Genomic DNA, 24,415 nt, shown 5'->3' with positions numbered 1-24,415 from the left:
AAAGTTGTGTAATTGTTTATCTCCCTAACATCTGGTGGGAGGGCGTTCCACAGGGCCGGTGCCACCACCAAGAAGGCCCTCTGCCTGGTTCCCTGTAACCTCACTTCTTACACTGAGGGAACCACCAGAAGACCCTCGGAGCTGGACCTCAGGGTTTGAACTGAATGACAGAGGTGGAGATGCTCCTTCAGGGATACAGGGATGGGGCCATTTAGGGCTTTAAAGGTCAGCACCAAGAGTTTGAATTGTGCTCAGAAACACACTGGGAGCCAATGAAGACCCTTTAGGACCGGTGTTATATGGTCCTAGCAGCCACTCCCAGTCACCAGTCTGGCAGCCGCATTCTGGATTAGTTGTAATAATAATATTAATAATAATTCATTATTTATACCCCACCCATCCGGCTGGGTTTCGCCAGCCACTCTGGGCAGCTCCCAACAGATTAAAAACAGAATAAAACATTTTTTTAAAAAAAAACCCAGAATAAAACATTGTAGTTTCTGAGTCACCTTCAAGGGTAGCCCCATGTAGAGCGCATGGCAGTAGTCCGAGCGGGAGATAACCAGAGCATGCACCACTCTGGCAAGATAATGCGCAGGCAGGGAGGGTCTCAGCCGGCATACCAGATGGAGCTGGTAGACAGCCGCCCTGGACACAGAATTGCCCTGCGCCTCCATGGACAGCTGTAAGTCCAAAACAGGGGTCAGCAAGGTTTATCTTGCCTGAGCCAGATCGGTCCCACGGAGATCTCTCCGTAGGCCGGATTGTGCGTGCGCTTGCAATTTCGGGGGCCGCGGAAGCAAGTCCCTGCGCTGTGCCTGTTTAGCGCAGCGCATGAGCGGGCGGCTCGGTTCAGGGGCAGCTTGGGGGCTGGTCAAACAACCTCCATGGGCCGCTTCTGGCCCATGGGCCTTACCCCTGTTCCAAAATGACCCCCGGGCTGCACACCTGATCCTTCAGGGGCACAGTTACCCCATTCAAGACCAGGGAGTCCCCCCCCCACCTGCCTGCTCCCTGTTCCCCAGAAACAGCACTTCTGTCTTGTCAGGATTCAACCTCAATTCATTACCTGCCATCCATCCTCCAACCACCTCCAGACACTCATATATTATTATTATTATTATTATTATTATTATTATTATTATTATTATTATTATTATTATTATTATTTTATTAACCATGAGGACTGGAATCTTAGTTTTGTCTTAAGTGAAAGGAGCATAGCACCTACTCTGAATGCAGAACGTCCCATTTTTAATCCCCGATGGCATCTCCAGGTAGGCCTGGCAGAGACCCCTGTCTGAAGCCCTGGAGAGACGCTACCGGCCAGTGCTGACAATACTGAACTAGATGGAGCACAGGCCTCACTCCTATCTATCTCTATTTTCACAGCCAGGTGCTCTTGAGAGGGCCAAATGACATCACTTGAGTGGTCAGATCTAGCATAGAGGCTACTAGCTGCCAAGCAGTCTACACCGGCCCTCTGCAAATTTATTGGGGTTTTGTTTTGGGGTGTGTTTGTGAGGGGAACAAGACTGCAGAAAGCCAGATTTTAGAGGCTCCGCACTTGCCCGCTTTCAGTCTCGCATGTCATCAAAACGCCTTGCGCGGTAGACATGCGGGAAACCGCCAAGGCTTATCGCCTTCTTCTGATTTTCTTCCACAACAGAAAAATGTGAGCCGACCAGAAGGGGAAAGGCCACTCACCCGTTGAACGACTCCAGTTTCGGGTGGGACATTTCCTCCGAGAGGTCAAGGCAGATGATCTGAGAGAGAGAGAGAATATCAATGTCATGTTCCATAGAGCCATAGAATTGTAGAAAGGATCCCAAGGGTCATCCAGTCCAACCCCCTGCAATGCAGGAATCTTTTGCCCAACGTGGGGCTCAAACCCACAACCCTGAGATTAATAAGAGTCTCGTGCTCTACCAACTGAGCTATCCCAAACTGCCCAACAAATGTCTAAAACTGCCTCTTCTAGGATGAGCTCATGGGACCAAGGAGGGGCTGGCCCGAAGAAGTCGAGGACAGAATAAGCTTTTTTTTTTCCTTTTTTTTATTTACTTTATTACATCTATACAAAAGAAAAAAGAACATTGAATAAACAAACAAACAAACAATAACCAAAGAATAACAATGTTAAAAAATTACATGTTGAATTCTTCTAAAAAACCACAAAATGCAGTCAATTAATGCCTTCCTATATTCCCAATAATTCAATTGTAAATAATACAAAGCAAAACATAACATCCAATTCTATATTTCATATAAATCAATTCTATTAACCTTTAGTAATACTTCTTTCTTCCTTACTTCTGTCCATACTTGTCTATTTCTACTATCTGTAACTTCCCCTTCCCTTACAGCTTCCACTTGTCTTCATCCTAGGTTGTCAGTCTGCCTCTTCTAGTTTACTGCTTTAGTACTCTTGTGTAATCCTTCTATTTTATTTTCTTGTATTTTCCTTGCTAACTTTAGCTCCCAATACAGAGTGCTTAGAAATGGAGCCAGCATTTCACAGTGGGGCATTGCTTTTTCAGGTAGTCTCCAAATTTCCCCCAATCTTGTTGGAATTTTTGGTCACTACTTCCTCTAATTTTATCAGTTAATTTAGCCAGGTCTATATAATGAAATAATTTTTCTTGCCAATCCTTAATTGCCGGTACTTCTTTCTTTTTCCAATATTGGGCGATCAACATGCCGTGGCGTAATGAAAAAGTTTCTCATCCTGTTTATTTATTTCCCCATGGGGATGCAGAATAAGCTACTCACCACTTTTTCCGGGCAGTTGACCCGTGGCGTCCTGACCTGGAACTCGGTGGGTGGGACTGTAGGAGGCCAGCCTTTCCCATTGGTGGCCGCGGCGCTCTGGGGGCTGTCCCCCGTGCTGGCCGCCTCCCCTTCCCCCTCGCTGCGGCTGCCCACGCTCGCCTGGGTGGTCAGGGTGCGGTCTTCGGCGCCCTCGGGGTTGGAGCGGGTCCTGGGGCGCTGCTTGGCCGTCACTTTCTCCTCCTCCTCCTCCGCCGCACTGCTGGGCTCCGAGGTGTCCATCAGGGCCCCACGGTCGAGTGGGGAGTCCAGGGTTGCTGTTCCGGAAGGCCTTCCTGGAAAGGGGGGCAAACAACACAGTTTTGGGGGTGACAGCTCCATTTGGGGGGGGGGGGGCAACAGATCCAGAATGGGGGGAGACCTGATCAGGAGCATAAGGACATCGAGACAAGGGGCCTCCTGTCCCCACAGTGGCCAAATAACCCTAAGAAACGAGGAATCCAGATAGACTGCCTCTGGACCTGGAGGTTCCATAAGGACATAAGAAAAGCCTGGCTGCTGGATCAGGCCAAAGTCTAATCCAGCCTCCTATTCCCACCATGGCCTAATAATAATAACAATATTTCAGGGCAGGTCACAACATAACATTACTATGTAAAAACCACAAAATCTATATATATATATATAAATGTTCCCATTGTGTGCACGGCGGACACCGATGTTCTCCTTAACCGCTGCACCAAACAGCATCAAATTAGTACAAAGCGTAACTTGACCATCAAGGAAGGATCTGGCATCATAAAAATTAAAAAATAAAAACCTGTCGTGCCTAAAATATAGAATAAAGGCAAAAAAGTGGTGCACCTATTATACCTCACCAGCAAAAGGAATGAAGACTCCAACAGCATCCAATAGAAAGGCAGATCGCCTGTTGACATCATCAGACCTGGCCAGAGCAACAATGCCCTGTCCACCATTTTACAACTGCCATTTGTAAGCACCTGAGGACTTTCTGACACAAACTGCTCAGTGGAAACGTGGCGCAGGCGAACTTGCTTTTGGTGGGGGGGCTGGGGGTGGTCCCTAGTGCCCTCACCTAAAATGGCCGCCGCAGCTTCGCATGAGCAAAAAAAAAAAAAAAAAAGCGGAGCAGGAGGCATGCCTGAGAGATCGCACTGAGTAAGACCAGCTCTGAGGGGATTCTGTCGCTGGGGTGCGTAATTTTGGGACTAGGGTGGGGGAGAATGCTCTTTAAGGTCCCCAGTGCCCTCACTTAAAATGGCCGCCGTGCTGTTTTTACATGAGTAGAATGTGTTCTTTTATGTAAAATGCATCTCTGGGTTTTTGTGGGGCATAGGAATTAGTTTTTCCCTCAGAATATAGTCCGGCCTACCACATGGTCTGAGGGAAAGTGGACCGGCCCACGGCTGAAAAAGGTTGCTGACCCCTGCTCTAAAGGGACAGGGAAGAATGAAAACAGGAGATTCCAGAATACTCTCGGGGTCAGGAGAATTTTAAAAAGAAAAAAAAGGAAAAAGGGGGAAAAAAAACCACAGCAACGCGTGGCTGGGCTAGCTAGTATATAATAAAAGAAAGAACGGAAACAAACCAATAATCCAACGTTCTTGCTTTTATTCTGTATTTTGTGTTTTTTATATGGTAATGTTATGTTGTGAACCGCCCTGAGACCTGCGGGTATATGGCCAGTATACAGATGCAACAAATAACAATAAATAGAAATAACAAACAAACAAACAAATTTCCCCTCCCACAATACATTTAAAAGGGCATCAGATGTCAAAACCTGAGTGCAAAAACTCTCTTGAATTAAGACTCCCAGAAATTGTTACTCAAGCGGTATGTGGCAGCAGTCAATTTAATCGATTTAATGGCATGAAAACTCCCTTGTCCCAAATTATCCTTACAATGCATGGTTTTCAGAACCCAAATGAGTTCAAGCTTTTCTACTACGTTAACATTTGTGTTGTCCATCCCCACAGATTTTCTTCAGTCAAAAAAGTAAGATGTATCCGCAACATAAATTTGAGAGAGTTTACATTTTGCTTAGGAATGTAAAGTAAACAAGGCGATGTCGCTGGGCTGTCTGTTTGAAACCCAATTTAACTTTTTGATTACGTACGAAATGTAAAAAAGTATGGTGGATCCATTAAAGTCCTTCTTGGAGCAATGCAAAATTAACCTATGAAACTCCCTGCTGCAGGGCCATTTGTGGCTTTAAAAGCAGATCAGATAAGTTCATGGAGCAAGAGATGGTCTACTCTTATGTACAGCACAGTTAACTTTGCTTTTATCTCTGATCCTACCACATATCATATCTATTTCTTCACTCGGTTGGCTGTTGCTCCTGGCCAAGACCAGCTCTGCAAGAACAGAGCTGCAGCGTTGAAAACAATGTCCCTTGCAAGAGCTAGGCTAACATGCTCTGATCCCGGCTTTTATCATTCGGCCAGCATGATAACTTGGTGTAGTTTGCAAAGCTAAGAGAGAGAGATTTGCAAAAATCATGACAACTTGACACACACACACACAAACTGAAATTGGTTGCACAACTCATAGGGTCACCATCTTTCTTATTTTCCTTTGCAACCATAAGAATAAACGTATATTAATTATCTTTGCAAGGCTTGGCAGCTCCTCCCCATCCCCATAATAGCTGAGCTTTCCAAATACTGTACAAAAAGGCTTTGTACCAAATATTATCAGCTTAGCATCCTTTATCGTCCCCATCCAAAGCAATTATCTTGCACATCCCACAAATGACCTCTCCCTTTTCCTGGAAAATCACCTACCTCGACCCCTTTTGTTCCAAACGCAAGCAACCTGTAAAACCAGTGGTCGTTCACAGGCACAGACAAAACCCAGCTGCGAAAATAAAAGACTTCTTGCAAACCAGACCGGAAGTGTAGGGAAGGGAAGAACCATATGCAATGCCCCTCTCCTCGCAATGGATGCTGGGATTTGTAGTTCTCACTTCCAAACGTCGTGCAAAAGAGAAGCTCTGTTTGTTTAAAGACTCAGTTCTACAATAGATTGGGGTGTTTGTTTGTTTGTTTCCCTTCCAGACAGCTGAAATGCAAATGAATCACCCTAGTTATAAAGAAGGCTGGCATAGAAAAGGATGTGGATGCAATCAGGAAATAAGGTAGAGAGTGGATAATGCACCCCTTAAACTGAATAAATAAATAAACGGTGGAAATGCAATGAAGGGAAAAGCAGTCAATGAATTTTAATAGAAGGAACGCAAAATAAATCAATTGATGGATGAATGCAAATAAATGGCATGAATGAATGAATAGATGGATGAATGCAAATAGATGGTGTTATGTATTGGTTTAATATGCATACTGTACATGAGTTTCACTGCTAGTTCTGTAACTACCTTTCCCACTCCAGATACTATTTCAGTATATCTGAAGAAGTGTGCATGCACACGAAAGCTCATACCAAGAACAAACTTAGTTGGTATCTAAGGTGCTACTGGAAGGATTTTTTTATTTTTTATGTTGTTTTTCCTCTCCAGGATGATTCAAACGGGTGCGGTGACAGTTGCTATTGGTTAACTTGTTGGCACAACTTGGATCCTTACTCTGATTGGGTCCTGCCAAAATCTAAATGTATCCTTTCCCCAACTCCTGTTCCAGAGAGTAAAAAAGGAGCTCGCCCTTTCCCTCCAGTCAGTCAAGTTCCTACTGCAATAAAGGAGATTGTTCTTGTTAGACTTGATTCCTAGCATATCCTCGCTAGCATGCTGAATCACTGTCCAGAGCTGATTACACCAAGAGCTGAAATCATATAGACACTGCACCCACGACTTAACAGATGGCATCAATAAATAGAAAAACACTGGGGTTTAGCAAAGCCTACCAAAACAAGCCGGAAATCATGTCTGTGGACAAAAGTACCGAGTCCTCTATGTCTTTCTTAGGCTCAATGGGGGAAGCGGACAAATAGAGACAACTACACCGTCAATCAAGTGACGTAAACATCAACTCCAGACCAATCAACAGGGCGGGCGGGTAAAGGAAAAGGGGCAGAGGCCTCATGCCCCTTTCCAACCTATCCACACAGAGGATTCTCTTTTCCCCCGCCTACCAGTCCCTCCTCGTTCCTCTTTTTACTGGGCAACCGGGCAGTCAGTCATTGCGACGGCCAGCCAATGACAAACCCAGGCAGGCCTTGAGAGGGAAGCTTCAAACTTTAAAAGCAAGATGGCGGCGGGGGCAGTGTTGCTGCTGGGGCAGCGGCTGTGAGGGAGCCGCGGAGGGCGCGCTGCCCTCGGCCGGGGCTGCGGAGGCGGCTCTTCGGCTGCGTCTCGAGGCGACCTTGCCGGGCCGAGATCCCGCCGCCGGCCGCGCGGGGATGGCAGTACTGTAGCCGCTACCTCCTGTGGGAAATCTGCGCATGTGCCGGCGGAGTGAGCATGCGCAGGTGCGCCTCCTCTGCCCCTTGGCCGCCCTCTAGGGGCGGAATGGAACCAGGCGCCCTGCCGCTCTCGATCCGGCTGCGCGAGGCTCTGTCGGGCGGAGAGTGCGAGTAAGCGCACGTGTGAATGCACGTGTTCACGTGTACAAGTGAATTTCTCTAGCGGCTTCTCCTTTTCTTCGTTTGTTCTTTTTTGGCTTTGTAAAAGCTTTCTTATGTAAACGAAAACTACCCCTGAAATTAATAATAATAATAATACCACCAGTGCATTTCTTCTAGGAAAAAGGTGCAAGTAATGAGTACACTGGAGAACCCCCAGAAAATGCACTGATTATTACAAAACATGGTTTTGGGGGCTTCTGGGCTTGCAGATCTGAAGTTACCGGTAATGCCCAAGCTTTTATTTGCAATTACTGTATTGTAACTAAGTATCATTGCAATTATTATTATCATTGTTGTTGGCAAAGAAGTTCACAATGCTGGAAGCCTCCCCAGAGCGGCTGGGGCAACCCAGTCAGATGTCTGGAGTATAAATAATAACTTCTGTTGTAAACAAAAACTGCTCCTTTTCCCTTATGGGGTACCCAAGAGCCCGTATAGAGTTCTTTGTAGGTTCTCCATCTGTAGGAGGAAATAACAGAGGCCAACCTGAGAATATTGAGAAGCAAAGCAGCTAGTAAGCCTGATCTTTATTAAAGACACAGACACAGGAGTTTGGAGGAGGACCCAGAACAAAAGGTGTGCTCACCCTTATATAGACTTTCAAAATTTCTCTCTGAAATTTGTTTATGCATATTTACAACCCTGAATCGCCATGCATAATTTCACAAACTTCTGTTGTGTTCACTCGCCTTTTCTCTCTAAACTAAAATGTCCCGAATGCTGCTAGCTTTCCTCGCTCGCTCCATCTCTTTGTCCGTTTCGCTTGCTCTTTTTTCCTGGACTTTTGTCTCTAGTTGCTGTTTACTCGCTTCCTAGGATGGTCGAAGCCTTCTCCAGCAGGGAGCGGACCCCAACTTGGTTCTGCCCGAGGGGATTGCCGGCATCCACCTTGCTGCCGGCATGGAGCAGGAGAGTGGGATCCGGTGCCTTGCTCTCATCCTCCGGTATGGCGGAGACCCCAATATCAGGTATTCTGCACGGCCCTTCTGCTACATCCATGGGGAAATGAGCTCTGAACCCACCAGCGGGCATCTAGTGTATTTGGCATCAGATTACTTGCATACCCTGCAGATCAAGGGAAGTAATAGCACCACTATATTCTGCTCTGTGTCCAGTTCTGGGCACCACAGTTCAAGAAGGATACTGACAAGCTGGAACGTGTCCAGAGAAGGGCAACCAAAATGGTCAAAGGCCTGGAAACGATGCCTTATGAGGAACGGCTTAGGGAGCTGGGTATGTTTAGCCTGGAGAAGAGAAGGTTAAGGGGTGATCTGATAGCCATGTTCAAATATATAAAGGGACGTCATATAGAGGAGGGTGAAAGGTTGTTTTCTGCTGCTGCAGAGAAGCGGACACGGGGCAATGGATTCAAACTACAAGAAAGAAGATTCCACCAAACATTAGGAAGAACTTCCTGACAGTAAGAGCTGTTGGACAGTGGAATTTGCTGCCAAGGAGTGTGGTGGAGTCTCCTTCTTTGGAGGTCTTGAAGCGGAGGCTTGACAGCCATCTGTCAGTAATGCTTTGATGGTGTTTCCTGCTTGGCAGGGGGTTGGACTGGATGGCCCTTGTGGTCTCTTCCAACTGTATGATTCTATGATTCTATGATTTCTCCGATGAAAATAGGGACATCCTATTTAATAATAATAATAATAATAAATAAATAAATTTACTATTTATGCCCCACTCATCTGACTGGGTTGCCCCAGGAATTCTGGGCAGCTTCCAACATAAATAATAAGATAAACTTTAAACATTTCAAAAAAAAATCCCTATACGTGGCTGCCTTCAGATGTCTTCTAAAGGTTATATGGTTACTTTTTTCTTTGACATCTGATGGGAGGGCATACCAGAGAGCATGCACCATCACCTGGTTCCCTATAACCTCACTTCTCACAGGGCGGAAACCACCAAAAGACCCTCAGAGCTGGACCTCCGTGTCCGGGCTGGGCGATGGGGGTGGAGACGCTCCTTAAGGTATACTGGGCCAAGGCCGTTTAGGGCGTTAAAAGTCAACACCAATGCTTTGAATGGTGCTCAGAAATGTACTGGGAGCTAGTGAAGATCTTTTAGATCACCAACAAAATAGAAAATTCTTTCCAGTAGCACCTTAGAGACCAACTGAGTTTGTTCTTGGTATGAGCTTTCGTGTGTATCTGAAGAAGTGTGCATGCACACGAAAGCTCATACCAAGAACAAACCCAGTTGGTCTCTAAGGTGCTACTGGAAAGAATTTTCTATTTTGTTTCGACTATGGCAGACCAACACGGCTACCCACCTGTAACTGTTTTAGATCACCAGTCTAGCTGCCGCATTCTGGATTCGTTGTAGTTTCCGGGTCACCTTCAAAAGTAGCCCCACAGAGAGCGCATGACAGTTGTCCAAGCGGGAAATAACCAGAGCATACAGCACTCTGGCAAGACAATGCGCAGGCAGGGAGGGTCTCAGCCAGTGTACCAGATGGAGCTGGTAGACAGCTGCCCTGGACACAGATTTGACCTGCACATCCAGTGGTTTGACCTCAAGATAATAAAATTTTAACGTCAAGAACAATGCAGATCCGGAGGACCTGCTTTACTTTAAAGGGAAAGACCGTAGCTCAGTGACAGAGCATGCACACGTCTTGCATGCCTCTCTGGAGTCTCGGGTGGGGAGGGGGCTGGGAAGGAGAGCTGCTGCCAGTTCAAGAGTCCAGTGCAATGGATCAGGGCTCTTGACACCCATCAGGCTTGGGCAGCTATCGTGCAAGGTGCAAGCCCAGGTTTTGTTTGTGATTCAGGTCCGTGGACGGCCTCACCCCCCTTGCATGTAGCCGCCGCCTGGGGGTGCTACACGTGCTTGAAGCTCTTGCTGATGGAAGGAGGAGGACCCCCGCCTGAAAGACCAGGTAGGCCAGAGTTCCTGCCATGTGTGTGTGTGTGTGCGTTTGGGCAGGGCGGGGGGAGACAGGATGGCAGGGGACACTTTCCTTCCTGCTGCCTTTTATACCAGGAATCCCCAACCTTCAGCCCTCAGTTGTTTTGGACTACAATCCCCATCATCGTTGACCAATGGTCCTGTTAGCTAGGGATCATGGGAAGTTGTAGGCGAAACAATCTGGAGGGCCGCAGGTTGGGGATGCCTGCCTTATACCACTCTGAGACCGACCTCTGACACGAAAACCTGCTTCATGCAAACCTGGCATGTTCTTTTGGATGCTGACTCGGAAGCAGGGCGGATTTGATAGATTTAAACCAATGTTCAGGCAGGTGATGAGTTGAAGCTGCGAAACTTGCTTCTTGATTACCTGGCCCCGTGTTAATTGGAATAATTCAAATATATCAAAGGATGTCATCTAGAGGAGGGAGAAAGGTTGTTTCTGCTGCTCCAGAGAAGCGGACACGGGGCAATGGATTCAAACTACAAGAAAGAAGATTCCACCTAAACCTTAGGAAGAACTTCCTGACAGTAAGAGCTGTTGGACAGTGGGATTTGCTGCCAAGGAGTGTGGTGGAGTCTCCTTCTTTGGAGGTCTTTAAGCGGAGGCTGACAGCCATCTGTCAGGAATGCTTTGATGGTGTTTCCTGCTTGGCAGGGGGTTGGATTGGTTGGCCCTTGGGGTCTCTTCCAAATCTATGATTCTATGAGGGCAGGGAAGGGAACTTGGATGAAGAGAACTAGCAAGCCAGACTTCGTCCTCTAGCCTCTTCTTTCTCCCAGGACGGAAACACTGCCATCGACCTGGCTTTGGAGGAAGGGAACGAGATGTGCCTCCAGATCTTGCAAGGGTTCCCGGAGGAGGCTGGAGAGGGGGAGCACCGCTGGATGAGTAAGTGTGGGGGAAGCAATCGAGCTGTCCGCCTCCCCCTTCCCCCTTCCCCCGGTGCAATGTTATCTGCGCATCCTGTCGCGCGATTTAAAACTTTACTTTCTCATTTGTTTGCTATACGTAACAGCTGCTGAAACGGAGCTTAGCAAAAAATTCGAATGTGTGAGCCTGAGAAACGTGAACCTGTTTAAAATATTTAGTACAGGCTTCCTTAAACTTGGTCCTCCAGATGTTTTGAGACTACAATTTCCCTGCTAGCTAGGGATCATGGGAGTTGTAGGCCAAAAACATCTGGAGGGCCGAGTTTGAGGAAGCCTGATTTGAGGAAGCCAGTTCTGGGCACCCCCAGTTCAAGAAGGATACTGACAAGCTGGAACGTGTCCAGAGGAGGGCAACCAAAATGGTCCAAGGCCTGGAAACGATGCCTTGTGAGGAACGGCTTAGGGAGCTGGGTATGTTTAGCCTGGAGAAGAGAAGGTTAAGGGGTGATATGATAGCCATGTTCAAATATATCAAAGGATGTCATATAGAGGAGGGAGAAAGGTTGTTTTCTGCTGCTCCAGAGAAGCGGACACGGGGCAATGGATTCAAACTACAAGAAAGAAGATTCCACCTAACATTAGGAAGAACTTCCTGACAGTGAGAGCTGTTGGACAGTGGGAATTTGCTGCCAAGGAGTGTGGTGGAGTCTCCTTCTTTGGAGGTCTTAAGCAGAGGCTTGACAGCCATCTGTCAGGAATGCTTTGATGGTGTTTCCTGCTTGGCAGGGGGCTGGACTGGATGGCCCTTGGGGTCTCTTCCAACTCTAGGATTCTATGATTTAGTAGTTTTTAAGATGAAAATGAGATCTTTGAGCAGAGGAGAGGAAGTTGACCAGCAACTCTGTTATTATTAACTGTTTGTACTCAGCCAATAAATATCCGAGGCGTTCGGTGTATCTTACCCATTGGCACCCCTGCTGCTTCGCCCTCACAACCTCAGCCTCACTCACTACCATCCAATCTACAGCGATGCCGGTTTCAAGAAGGTGACCCCACCCTCCGGCCCTTCCAATTATTACTAATTTGAATAGTTTAACCCCCCACACACACACACAAACACAGCCTGTAATATTCTGCCTATTTATACACTTACTTTATCTTTTGATCAACGAAGCGAATATTTTATGTTTTGTAGTTTTTGACACTTGTATCAAATAAGAAAAGAGATTCCGAATAACTTTAGGAAGGTCTGACTGTAAGAGTTTTCCGTCAGTGGAACAGACTCCCTTGGGAGGTGATGGACTCTCCTTTGCTGTAGGTTTTAAAACAGAGATCGAATGCCCATCGGTCAGGGATTCTTTAGCTGTAATGCTTGCATTGCAGGAAGTTGGGATAGATGATCCTTGGGGGCTCTTCCAACTCTACAGTTCTAATATTAAAAAAAATGGAGGGATGCAGGTGGTGCTGTGGTCTAAACCACAGAGCCTCTTGGGCTTGCCGATCAGAAGGTCGGCGGTTTGAATCCCCGCAACGGAGTGAGCTCCCGTTGCTCTGTCCCAGCTCCCGCCAAGCTGGCAGTTTGAAAGCACACCAGTGCAAGTAGATAAATAGGTACCTCTGCGGCGGGAAGGTAAACTGCGTTTCCATGCGCTCTGGTTTCCGTCACGGTGTCCCGTTGCGCCGGAAGCAGTTTAGTCATGCTGGCCACATGACCCAGAAAGCTTCTGTGGACAAACACTGGCTCCCTCAGCCTGAAGCGAGATGAACGCCGCATCCCATAGTCGCCTTTGACTGGACTTAACCATCCAGGAGTCCTTTACCTTTCTGCCTTTACTTGTCATGTACCACCCTTGGTTTCTGGAATGGATCCAACTAAATATCCAGACCATACATTAAGTGGACTTAACTGTCCAGGAGTCCTTTAAAGGTAAAGGGACCCCTGACCATTAGGTCCAGTTGCGGTGTAGTGGTTAAGAGTGGTAGACTCGTAATCTGGGGAACCGGGTTCGCGTCTCCGCTCCTCCACATGCAGCTGCTGGGTGACCTTGGGCTAGTCACACTTCTCTGAAGTCTCTCAGCCCCACTCACCTCACAGAGGGTTTGTTGTGGGGGAGGAAGGGAAAGGAAAATGTTAGCCGCTTTGAGACTCCTTCGGGTAGTGAAAAGCGGGATATCAAATCCAAACTCTTCTTCTTCTTCTTCTTCTTCTTCTTCTTCTTCTTCTGGGGTTGCGGCGCTCATCTCACTTTACTGGCCGAGGGAGCCTTCGTACAGCTTCCAGGTCATGTGGCCAGCATGACAAAGCCGCTTCTGGCGAACCAGAGCAGCGCACGGAAATGCCGTTTACCTTCCCGCTGGAGCAGTACCGTATTTTTTGCTCCATAAGACGCACTTTTTTCCTCCTAAAAAGTAAGGGGAAATACCTGTGCGTCTTATGGAGCGAATGGTGGTCCCTGGAGCTGAATTGCCCAGGGGCCAAAAGCAGATTGTGCTTTTTATTTTACAAAGAGAAAAGGGAGTGTTGAAAGGACCCCGCTCAGCAGCTGATCAGCAGGAGATCGGGAGAGAGATAAGAGTCCCCGGCTCCCTTTCAGCCCCGCCCTCCTTTGTTGAATGTGCTGCAGAGGGAGGTTTTTTGTTTCCCTAGGACATGTGACTGGCTGATTAGATTATCTGTCTGAAAACAGTAGAAATGGCTCCCTTTCCTTAAGATTTTTCAGAAATGTGAGTTAAACCCCATAAAAATGGGGCTTTTCCTCTTTGCTTTCCCCCCTTTGCAAAAGGAGCTTTGCTTTTCCCCCTTTGCAAAAAAAGCTGCAAAACCTTTAGCTGATCCTCAAAACAAAAACAAAAACAAAAAAAAACCCCTAGGACTTTTCCCTTTGCAAAAAAAGCTGCAAAACTTTTAGCTGATTCTCAAAAAAGGCCTTTTGCCTTTGCAAAAACAGCAGCAAAACCTTTAGCTGATCCTCCAAAAAAAAAACCCCCAAACCCCAGGGCTTTTCCCTTTGCAAAAAAAGCTGCAAAACTTTTAGCTGATCCTCAAAAACAAACAAAAAACAAAACAAAACAGGGCTTTTAGAGGAGGAAAACCAGAAAAATATTTTTTCTTGTTTCCTCCTCTAAAAATGAGGTGCGCCCTATGGTCCGGAGCGTCCTATGGAGCGAAAAATACGGTACCTATTTATCTACTTGCACTTTTGATGTGCTTTTGAACTGCTAGGTGGGCAGGAGCTGGGACCAAGCAATGGGAGCTCACCCCATCGTGGGGATTCGAACCGCCGACCTTCTGATCAGCAAGCCCTAGGCTCTGTGGTTTAACCCACAGCGCCACCCGCGTCCCTAGGAGTCCTTTACCTTTACCTTATTCTGCGATTTTCAAAAATGCTTGAGCTGTGTAGCAGAATGCCAGCAACTATTTCGTATGACTTGCCTAATTTCAGAGGCTCAAATTAAATAATCCTAGCCTCGTTTGTCCCTCTTTCTTTTTTATACAGGCTACCGAAGAGAAGAAAGCTTCCTCTCCACCGTGACTGAAGACACCTTGAACCCTGGGGGGTCGTCAAGGCTTTACGACGCTTGCCCCATCCTCTCGGGCGGAAGCCTGCGGCCTCCTCCGGATGAGAGCCTTCAGCATGCGAAGCCAACCACCTTCCTTTCTCGTCCTTCAAAGAGCCAAGATAAAACTTGTTCCTTTGAGGACAGGATCGCTTTTTCGTTCCTAACCGAGTGTTCTTTGGCTTCCAGCACTTTGTCCAATCAGGGAGACCTCTGTGCTCAGCCGGCAGCCTCATCCTGCTTGGGCGGCGTGCTTGGGCAGCTAGCTCCAAGTCCCTTGGCAACACGGGGTTTTCACATCGGAGGACCCGAGCCCTCCGAACCAGATCTTGGCGCAATCCAAATTCACCAAGTCCAGAGCACTACAGCTAAGGGGTCCCCTTTGCCTCCAGCCGCAGACGGCGCATTTCCCCCCTCCACTTTAATCAACCGCAAGCTGAGAGCGAGCCTCGAAGTACAAAACTCTAACAGATCCCGGGAGATCCCTGGGCCCTCTCCCACCCATGCAGTTGTGTCCGAATCTGAAGCAGATCCCGTTGCCAGCAGGCAGGATCCCAACGCCACCTTCAACCTCTCCCAGTATGGCAGCTTCCTGGACCCAGACCTTGTGGTGAGAGCCACGGGCCACGAAGGGCTGGACGTCACCTCTCCCGATCATGCCTACCTGTTCACCCGGGAGAACGCTGCAGCCGTCTCAGATTTGGAAAAGACGGTCGTCGTCAATGCGGAGTTGCTGCCGAGCGCCGGTGGGAATCTGGGCGGAGGCTCCGAAAGAGACGAATCGTTTAGTGAAAGCTCAAGCAGTGGCCAGTACGCCTCATGCGACAGCGAATGTTACGCAAGCGGTACGGAAGCACTCCTTTGCAGCGAGACTCAGACCCAGGAGGGAAGGGAGGCCGCCTTCAGCTGTTCTACGTGCAGCTCCCACAACACGGGGAGCAGCAGTTTAATGTCAGAATTCTCCTTAGGCCCGGCTTCCAGAGGACCGGTAAGCAGCTCCGGAGAGACGGTCGAGGCATTTAACGAGAGGAATTCTCCTGCTGGGTCAGACTGCCTGAGACATTTGTGTGACAGAATTGCTTGTAAGGGGGCTTGCTCCAACACACGCGCTGGGAGGCAACGTTTGGACCTGCGCAGCTTTGCAAAGGACGAACGGCCTAAGAACGGCGGCCAGCCGGGTTTCTCCCAAACGTCCCAGGTTCTTGCAGAACGCCCTTCTTTGCAGAAGTGGGGAAACCAAGGCACAAACTCTCCGCCATTGAGGGGAACGCAGAAGCCAAGGATTTCTGGAGCAGAGAACGAGCACCTTTCAGAAATTTCCTCTCCCATCGTTGGAAGAGAACTGCAAGGCAAGCTAAAGGAAGCGGGTCGCCTGAAGCTCAGGAAAGGTTGAGTACAGAGGATAGGAGAGGATTTCACTGCACGAGCACCAAGGATGTGGAGGAGCACTTGTGGGCTGCAGAAACGGTGCTTATACAGAAGGCATCTGAAGAGACGTCTTCACCGGAGAATGAGAGTCCCGTCCCTCCCGGGATGAACTGGGATGCGGCTGAAACAATGCCCATCCCTCATCAAACGCCTCCAAGCACCAGAGAAGAAGAGCCTGCCGGCTTGGAGGCCAAGCTGAGGTCAATGATGCTGGCAACCAAGGTCTGCCATTCTCCACTGCTCCAGCCCCACCAAAGCCCCCGGCACGTTACGCCCCGAACCAAAAGCCGCATGATGGCGACGGCCACGCACAGTGCCAGCTCTTCCTCCTCCCTCTTTGACGAGACCCTGGAGATGCCGCAGCGTCCCAGGCGGTGGAGAAACCCCGGAGGGCTGGTTCCGGCCTCCGGCGAGAGGCAGGATCGACCCGCCGGCCCAAGGAACAGCAGCCTGCCTGGTGCGGCGGGAAGCGAGAACGGTGAACTCGATGACACCGTATTAATTGGGGCTGGTCTCGGCAGCTGCTCAGGGTCCCTCCCTTCGGGCTGCCCTCTCATCAGCCTGGATACACCAGGGAGCTCTGGGAGAGATGTTTGCGGAGGGTATGACCGTCCTGATACCAAATGTGGCAGCGACCGTGCGACAGATTCAGAGGAAGAGCTTCCCTTGAAGGGGGACAAACCGCCACCAGGGAATGGAGAGGAGACTTGCGCCGCTCGAGAAAGCCTGGATGCTGTGCTGTCTCGGGGTCAACCTGAGCGGCTAAGTGCCAAGCCCGGTAGGACCAAGAGGCAGGCCAATCGCTCGCGCGTGAGCTTCAGCCGGCTGCCTGCGAGAGGGCCGCCAGTGCCGAGAGCCTCCACCTGCCCGTCAGGACGGATGAGTCCCGTTGTCCAGGATGTCCAGCTGTCGCCCGGTGGCCGGCCAGTGAACCTGAGCGCCGCCGAGCCTGTGGAATACCTTTACGAGGATGAAGGGCACACCCTGGTGGAGCGCCACATCCCTTGCACGGACGACTCCGTGGCCAACACCACCAGCTCCGAAGACACCGTCATCTACGACTGGAGGGCGTACACTGGTCAGGCGGTTGCGGCCACCAGATGCGGGCGGCTGCTCTCCTCCAGCCCCCTCTGATCTGAGCCACCTCTCGGACGAAGCGCTAGTCCGGCAGCTTCGAGACTTTGGTGTCAACCCGGGACCTGTGACGGGACTCACCAGGAAGATTTACCTGCAGCTGCTAGAGAAGCTGATGAGCGACCCGAAGACCAAAGCCCGGAAGGGCTCTGCAGGTGGGTCTCTGCTTTGCCTGGGGGTAGGGGAGGGCCTCAGCCCATTGATGGAGGCCTTGGCTTTCCATGCAGAAGGTCCCGGGTCAACCCCTCCAGGGGCATCTCCATGTGCTTCTTTGCCTTTAACTTACATGTCTTTAAAGTTGTGGGGAGGAGGAGGAGGAAGAGTGGTTTACATATCTCCTTTGCTGATTCTAATTTGCAGGCTAAGGGGCTGAGAGCTCCTGGTAAAAATAATAATATTAATACACAAACCCCACCACCACCACCACCACACACTTACACCTGTTCTGTTCTAGGGCTGGGCGATGCCTGGTTTTCAACATCGCAATATATCACCAGCTAAACGTCGCGAAATGTTGATATATCATTCTGGGCTGCATCAATAGGAGTATAGCATGTAGATGGAGGGAAGTAATAGTACCACTGTATTCCGCTCTGGTCAGACCTCACCTGGAATACTGTGTCCAGTTCTGGGCACCACAGTTCAAGAAGGATACTGACAAGCTGGAAGGTGTCCAGAGGAGGGCAACCAAAATGGTCCAAGGCCTGGAAACGATGCCTTAGGAGGAACGGCTTAGGGAGCTGGGTATGTTTAGCCTGGAGAAGAGAAGGTTAAGGGGTGACAGGATAGCCATGTTCAAATATATCAAAGGGTGTCATATAGAGGAGGGAGAAAGGTTGTTTTCTGCAATGGATTCAAACTACAAGAAAGAAGATTCCACCTAAACATTAGGAAGAACTTCCTGACAGTAAGCTGTCCGACAGTGGAATTTGCTGCCAAGGAGTGTGGTGGAGTCTCCTTCTTTGGAGGTCTTTGAGCGGAGGCTTGACAGCCATCTGTCAGGAATGCTTTGATGGTGTTTCCTGCTTGGCAGGGGGTTGGACTGGATGGCCCTTGGGGTCTCTTCCAACTCTGTGATTCTGTGATTCTAAGAAGGGAGCTATGTGGCGTCACAGTTTTTCCTGCACCAAGGTTTTTGCCAGCGCCTGCTCTTGTGATTTGCTGCCCCTTGCAGGAGGCAGGGCAATGCTGAGTGGGCAAAGTTAACAGGGACAGCAGGAATCGAGAGAAGCATTGGCTGGCCTAACGGTTTTGCCCCACATTGTGGTTTTTGCAAAACACACAAACACACACACACACACACACACGATTTGCTATATACGGGTGAAACTCGAAAAATTAGAATATCGTGGAAAGGTTTATTTCTTTAAGTAATTCAACTTAAAAGGTGAAACTAATATATAAGATAGACTCATGACATGCAAAGCGAGATATGTCAAGCCTTTATTTGTTATAATTGTGATGATTATGGCGTACAGCTGGTGAGAACCTCAAAGTTGAAATTGTTAATTTGGGGTTCTCATCAGCTGTACACCATAATCATCACAATTTTAACAAGCAAAGGCTTGACATATCTCGCTTTGCATGTCAGGAGTCTATCTCATATATTAAACTCCAGTAGCTAATGAAAACAATTGCTTACATAAATGGACTTTTCCACGATATTCTAATTTTTCGAGTTTCACCTGTATATTGCCAGGTCCAAAATTATGAAACCGCTATCACGATGTGGACTTCAAACCAGTTTAGGACGCTATATCAATATATCGCTCAGCCCTATTCTGCTCGTGCACGATATGACAACGTCTCTCTGCTGTGACCGTATATTGAGATAATATTCTGGTTACGTATCCTGTGCGTCTCTCCACCGTGTGTTAACAAACTTGTCTGTTTTGGTGGGGGTGGGGTTGTCTGTTCTTTCCTTGCCTCCAGGCTACAGCCCGGAATTGTCTACTGCCCTGGACACTTACCAGATCCCAGATGGCCAGGAGGACGAGATGGCTTTGTCCAGGCAGTTCGACCAGCCGGACAAGAGCCGCAAGTGGAGGGAGGGTCTTCTCAAGTCCAGCTTCAACTACCTGCTCCTGGATCCCAGGTGTGCAAGCTTTCCCCCGACTCAGCTGCTGCTGGGGGAAAAGGAGGCAATTCTTACCTTTTCAGACTCAGCTGAGTTTTGGGCTGGCGATATAGTTTGACAGCGTGCAGTCTTTTCCGCAGAACAGAACCCTCGGGGTGTTGTCAGGCCTCTGGCCATGCCAGGAAAGAGCTTGGAGCCTCTCTCTCCAGCCTCTGCTCCATCTGATCACCAGTTCGAATGGAGAAGAGCTTGTCTCTTAATCTCAGGGTTGTGGGTTCGAGCAGTGCAGGGGTTGGACTAGATCTGGGTTTCCCAAACTTGGGTCTCCAGCTGTTTTCAGACTACAACTCCCATCATCCCTAGCTCGCAGGACCAGTGGTCAGCGATGATGGGAATTGTAGTCAGAAAAAAGCTGGGGCCCAAGTTCGGGGAAACGCTGGACTTAGGTGACCTCATGGTCCCTTCCAGCTCTGCGGTTCTATGATTTCTGTGACTCAGGGTAGGAAAGCTTAAGCCCTGGCGTCCAAGGGCCAGGATTCTCACAGGCCACACAGAACATCCTTGCCAGCCCCGATTTACACACACCACAACACCAGGTGTTTTGGCCTGGCTGGGATGCACCCTTGGTTACCTGATGGAAAGAGTACCGATCTTTTTCGCTCCATAAGGCGCACCGGACCATGGGGCGCACCTCGTTTTTAGAGGGAGGAAACGCTAAAAATATTTTTTCTGGTTTTCCTCTAAAAGCCCTGTTTTTTTGAGGATCAGCTAAAGTTTTGCAGCTTTTTTTTGCAAAGGGAAAAGCCCTGTTGTTTTAGGATCAGCTAAAAGTTTTGCAGCTTTTTTTGCAAGGGGGAAAGCAAAGCTCCTTTTGCAAAGGGGGAAAAGCAAAGAGGAAAAGCCCCATTTTTATGGGGTTCAACTCACATTTCTGTAGCTTCTAAAGGAAAGGGAGCCTTTTCTACAGTTTCCAGACAGATAATCTAATCAGCCAGGTCACATGTAGCTGGGAGGAACAAACAACCTCCCTCTGCAGCACCATTCAACAATGGAGGGCGGGGCTGAAGGGAGCCGGGACTCTTATCTCTCCCGATCTCTTGCTGATCAGCTGCTGAGCGGGGTCCTTTCAAGAAAAATCTTTTCTTTCGTAAATAAAAGCATGATCCTCTTTTGGCCCCTGGGAAATTCAGCTCCAGGGACCACCATTCGCTCCATGAGACACACAGATATTTCCCCTTACTTTTCAGGAGGAAAAAGTGTGTCTTATGGAGTGAAAAATACGGTAAACATTTTCATCGATTCCTCCACCTGCTTTTGCCTCTGGCCCTGCATGTTGCCGGCATGGGCCTCTGGAAGGGAATGCAGAACCCCAGGCAGAGGGGAAAGGGTTCCTGATCCCCGATCTGGGGGGGGGGGGTGGTTGCATTTTGTGAGTGCGTGTATCTCACACTCACACAGACCACCTCTTCCTCCTATATCCCCCAAGAACATAAGAAGAGCTTGCTGGATCAGGCCACTGCTCCACCTAGTCCAGCATCACATTCCCACATTGACCGACCAGATGCCCCCAAGGGAAACGCGGACAAGCAGGGGCACGATCCCCTCCTGCTGTTTCCAGGAAACTGGTACTCAGAAGCACAGCCACCTTCGACCGTGGAAGCAGAGCTTGGCCATCGTGCCTGGCAGCCGTTGGCGGCTCCCCGCTCCTCCACGAATTTGTCCAGTCGCCTCTTAAAGCCTTCCGACACTGAGGTCCAGCTCCGATGGCCTTCTGGCGGTTCCCCTCACTGCGAGAAGCAAAGCTACAGGGAGCCAGGCAGAGGGCCTTCTCGGTAGTGGCACCCGCCCTGTGGAACGCCCTCCCAATCTCATGTCAAAGAGATAAACAACTACCTGACATTCACAAGACACCTGAAGCAGCCCTGTATAGGGAAGTTTTTAATCTGTGATATTTAATGTATTGAATATTTGTTGGAAGCCGCCCAGAGTGGCTGGGGAGACCCAGCCAGATGGGCAGGGTACAAATAATAAATATTATTATTATCATTATTATTATTATTATCTGAGTTGTTGGCCCACCGCTGCCATCCCATGACGTCGAGTTCTGCCGGTTAACTCTGCCCTTCTGCCTGTGCCCGACAGGGTGACCCAGAACCTGCCCCCTTCCGCTGCCAGTACATCAGCCGAGCCGAGTGGTTTCCGGACATTCATCAGCGCCATCTTCTACGTGGGCAAGGGGAAGCGCTCCAGGCCTCTTACTGCCACCTCTACGAACTGCCCTTGACGCACTACCAGCAGAGCTGGAAGAGGCAAGTGCACGACAGGTGAAGGCAGCACCGAGCCCAGGGTGGCTCCCCTGCTCTCCCCTGCTTTGATGCAAACGCCACAGGGTGAGGGTGGGGGTCAGGCCAGAGAGATGTGGCAGCGTGAGATGCACCCTCCAGTCAACTTCTGGACACAGGGCAGAGACTATGCCATCTTGATTAAAATACTGGGGGAGGGGGACGCATTGGTCCGTCCCCTGCCGGAAGGAGGGAGGCTGGAGCCAAGCGAGCAATGAGAGCCAGTGGGGATGTAGTGCTCAAGAGCGGTGGACTCGTAATCTGGTGAACCGGGTCGCGTCTCCACTGCTCCACATGCAGCTGCTGGGTGACCTTGAGCTAGTCACGCTTCCTGAAGTCCTCTCAGCCCCACCTCACCTCACAGAGGAAGGGGAAGGAGAATGTGAGCCACTTTGAGACTCCTTCGGGTAGTGGTAAAGCGTGGATATCCAAATCCAAACTCTTCTACTCTTCATAGCCCAAGGTGAGCCTCCCCACCCCCACCCAGGTCTGACAACCGCTTCCGAGGCCCGGGCGCAGGAGGCGATGGTGCCCAAGCTGAGGCCAGGAGCTGGGGGACAACCAGCCCCACACACCCTTCCCTCTCTCCCCTCCAGCGGTGGCACCCAAGTCCCCTCCATGGCAGGAGTCTCAAGGGGGCCGGGTCTAGGCAGGCGGGTGGGCGATGGGTGCCTTACCTGCACTCTCACGTGGCAGAGGAGGCTGGGGCAGCTCGGCCCAGTCGATTTTACCCCCCATTTGGGAGGGGCAAAGGGGTCCAAAACCCTTTGGCACCTATGAAACCGTGTGCATGGGCTGGGGCTGCTCAAGGGGGCTTCCATCTTCCTGCCTTGGCAGCTGCCTTTTCAGAAGCAGCTAGATGAATCGGGGCCCTTTTGGCAGAGGTAGGGGATCCTGCTTTGAAACAGATCTGAAAGCAAACACTTACTTTTCAGTTACAGGTAGGTAGCCGTGTTGGTCTGCCATAGTCAAAACAAAAATAAAATAAAAATTCCTTCCAGTCGCACCCTTAGAGACCACTAAGCTTGTTCTTGGTATGAGCTTTCGTGTGCATGCACACTTCTTCAGGATACACTGAAACAGAAGTCACCAGATCCTTATATATAGTGTGAGTGTGAGGCGGGGTATTACTCAGAAGGATGGTGGGAATGGGAATTGGCTGATAGGTGTGGAAAACCTGTTGACGACTCTTAACGACTGCAATTGGTCTTACAGGAGAAAGCAAGGGGTGAGATGGCTAAACATAGCTTTGTTATGTATAATGAGATAAGAATCCAATGTCTTGTTCAGACCAGGTTTCTCCATTGGTTTTAAGTTTGGTGATGAGTTGCAATTCAGACCACTTCTCTTTCCAGTCTATTTCTGAAATTTCTTTGCATTAAGACAGCTACTTTGAGATCTTTTATACAATGTCCTGGGAGATTGAAGTGTTCTACTGGTTTCTCTGTCTTGAGATTCCTGATATCAGATTTATGTCCATTTATCCTTTGGCATTTTCCTTTGCGTAATTTTCCGCCACTATCTGCCCCCTCCTTTCCTCCAGGCGTGCTCCAAAGTCAGCATATCCTGGATATCTGGGCCAGCGGTCAGGGGGTCATCTCCATGCACTGTTTCCAGAACGTCATCCCGGTGGAAGCCTACACGAGAGAAGCCTGCATGGTGGATGCCATCGGTAAGGGCGCATGCCAGAGGGGGCCACGGCTGAAGGCAGGCTCCTTCGCAGGACGCTCAGTCGTAGAGCATGAGACTTTTGATTTCAGGGTCTGGGTTCGATCCCCACGTGGGGGTGTGCCCTTTTACAATGTTGTCGGGGAAGGGAGGGGATTACTGTGTTGTTTTGTTTTCATTATGGTATGCATTTTGTGTTTTTATGTTGTGATTTTTGCATCTTGTGAGACCTGTGGGTATAAGGTAAAGGTAAAGGGACCCTGACCGTTAAGTCCAGTCCTGTCTGACTCTGGGTTGTGGCGCTCATCTCGCTTTACTGGCCGAGGGAGCTGGCGTACAGCTTCCAGGTCATGTGGCCAGCATGACTAAGCCGCTTCTGGCGAACCAGAGCAGTGCACGGAAACGTCGTTACCTTCCCGCTGGAGCGCAGTACCTATTTATCTACTTGCACTTTGGCGTGCTTTTCAACCTAGGTTGGCAGGAGCAGGGACCGGCAACGGGAGCTCACCCCGTTGCGGGATTCGAACTGCTGACCTTCTGATCGGCAAGCCCTAGGCTCTGTGGTTTAACCCACAGCGCCACCCACGTCCCTACCTGTGGGTATAGGCCGTATAATTACTAATAAATAATGAATGAGAGAGAGAGAAAGATGGTAGCTCATAGCTCCACAGGGTCAAGCAGCACTTCTGGAAGCGGCCATCCGAATAGGACTGGGACTATCACATTGCCCACCCACCCCAGTCCTAATTCAGACATCCACGGGGGGGGGGGGGAAATTACTGTGGTCAGTGGTATGGAAAGCCCCCTGAGAGATCTAGGGAAATCAACAGGCTCACGGGCCCCCCCGTGTCTCCCTCCAGGGCCTGAAGATGCTGACCAATCAGAAGAGAGGGAATTACTACGGCATCATGGCAGGCTGGCCTATGAAGCGGAGGCGCTGCCTGGGCATCCACCTCCTTCACAGAGCCATGCAGATCTTCCTGGCAGAGGGGGAGCGGCAGCTGCGGCCCGCAGACATCCGCACAGGCCAGTGACAGCTCCCTGG

At 49.6% G+C, this 24,415-nt stretch overlaps 2 protein-coding genes across 4 annotated transcripts in view; one reads left to right on the top strand and one right to left on the bottom strand.

Moving 5' to 3' along the window:
• The window catches only part of BABAM1 (BRISC and BRCA1 A complex member 1), a 14,523-nt gene extending 8,846 nt beyond the window's left edge, over positions 1-5,677 (bottom strand). Inside the window, exons 1-3 of one of the 3 annotated variants that reach the window (XM_033136733.1) lie at positions 5,580-5,677; positions 2,773-3,104; positions 1,708-1,766 (exon numbers count right to left, since the gene is read on the bottom strand). In XM_033136733.1, the coding sequence (XP_032992624.1) occupies positions 1,708-1,766; positions 2,773-3,051 (338 nt within the window). In that variant the 5' untranslated portion in view covers positions 3,052-3,104; positions 5,580-5,677. The remainder of the gene's footprint in view (positions 1-1,707; positions 1,767-2,772; positions 3,105-5,579) is intronic. The other 2 variants (XM_033136734.1, XM_033136735.1) reach the window with 2 other exon arrangements.
• Positions 5,547-24,415, top strand: ANKLE1 (ankyrin repeat and LEM domain containing 1). The gene is given in 16 exon segments (XM_033136874.1): positions 5,547-5,612; positions 6,995-7,323; positions 7,917-7,950; positions 8,191-8,342; positions 10,154-10,172; positions 10,174-10,261; positions 11,039-11,182; positions 14,661-15,803; positions 15,920-17,238; positions 17,240-17,438; positions 19,216-19,378; positions 21,503-21,614; positions 21,617-21,684; positions 21,750-21,756; positions 23,263-23,382; positions 24,240-24,415. Coding segments are annotated over 16 exon segments (4,128 nt in total). The 3' UTR covers positions 24,405-24,415.

This window comes from Lacerta agilis, chromosome 18, assembly GCF_009819535.1.
Source record: "Lacerta agilis isolate rLacAgi1 chromosome 18, rLacAgi1.pri, whole genome shotgun sequence".
Taxonomy (NCBI): Eukaryota; Metazoa; Chordata; class Lepidosauria; order Squamata; family Lacertidae; genus Lacerta; species Lacerta agilis.
Note: the sequence above shows the minus strand (reverse complement) of the source record. Positions and strands in the feature narration are given on the sequence as shown.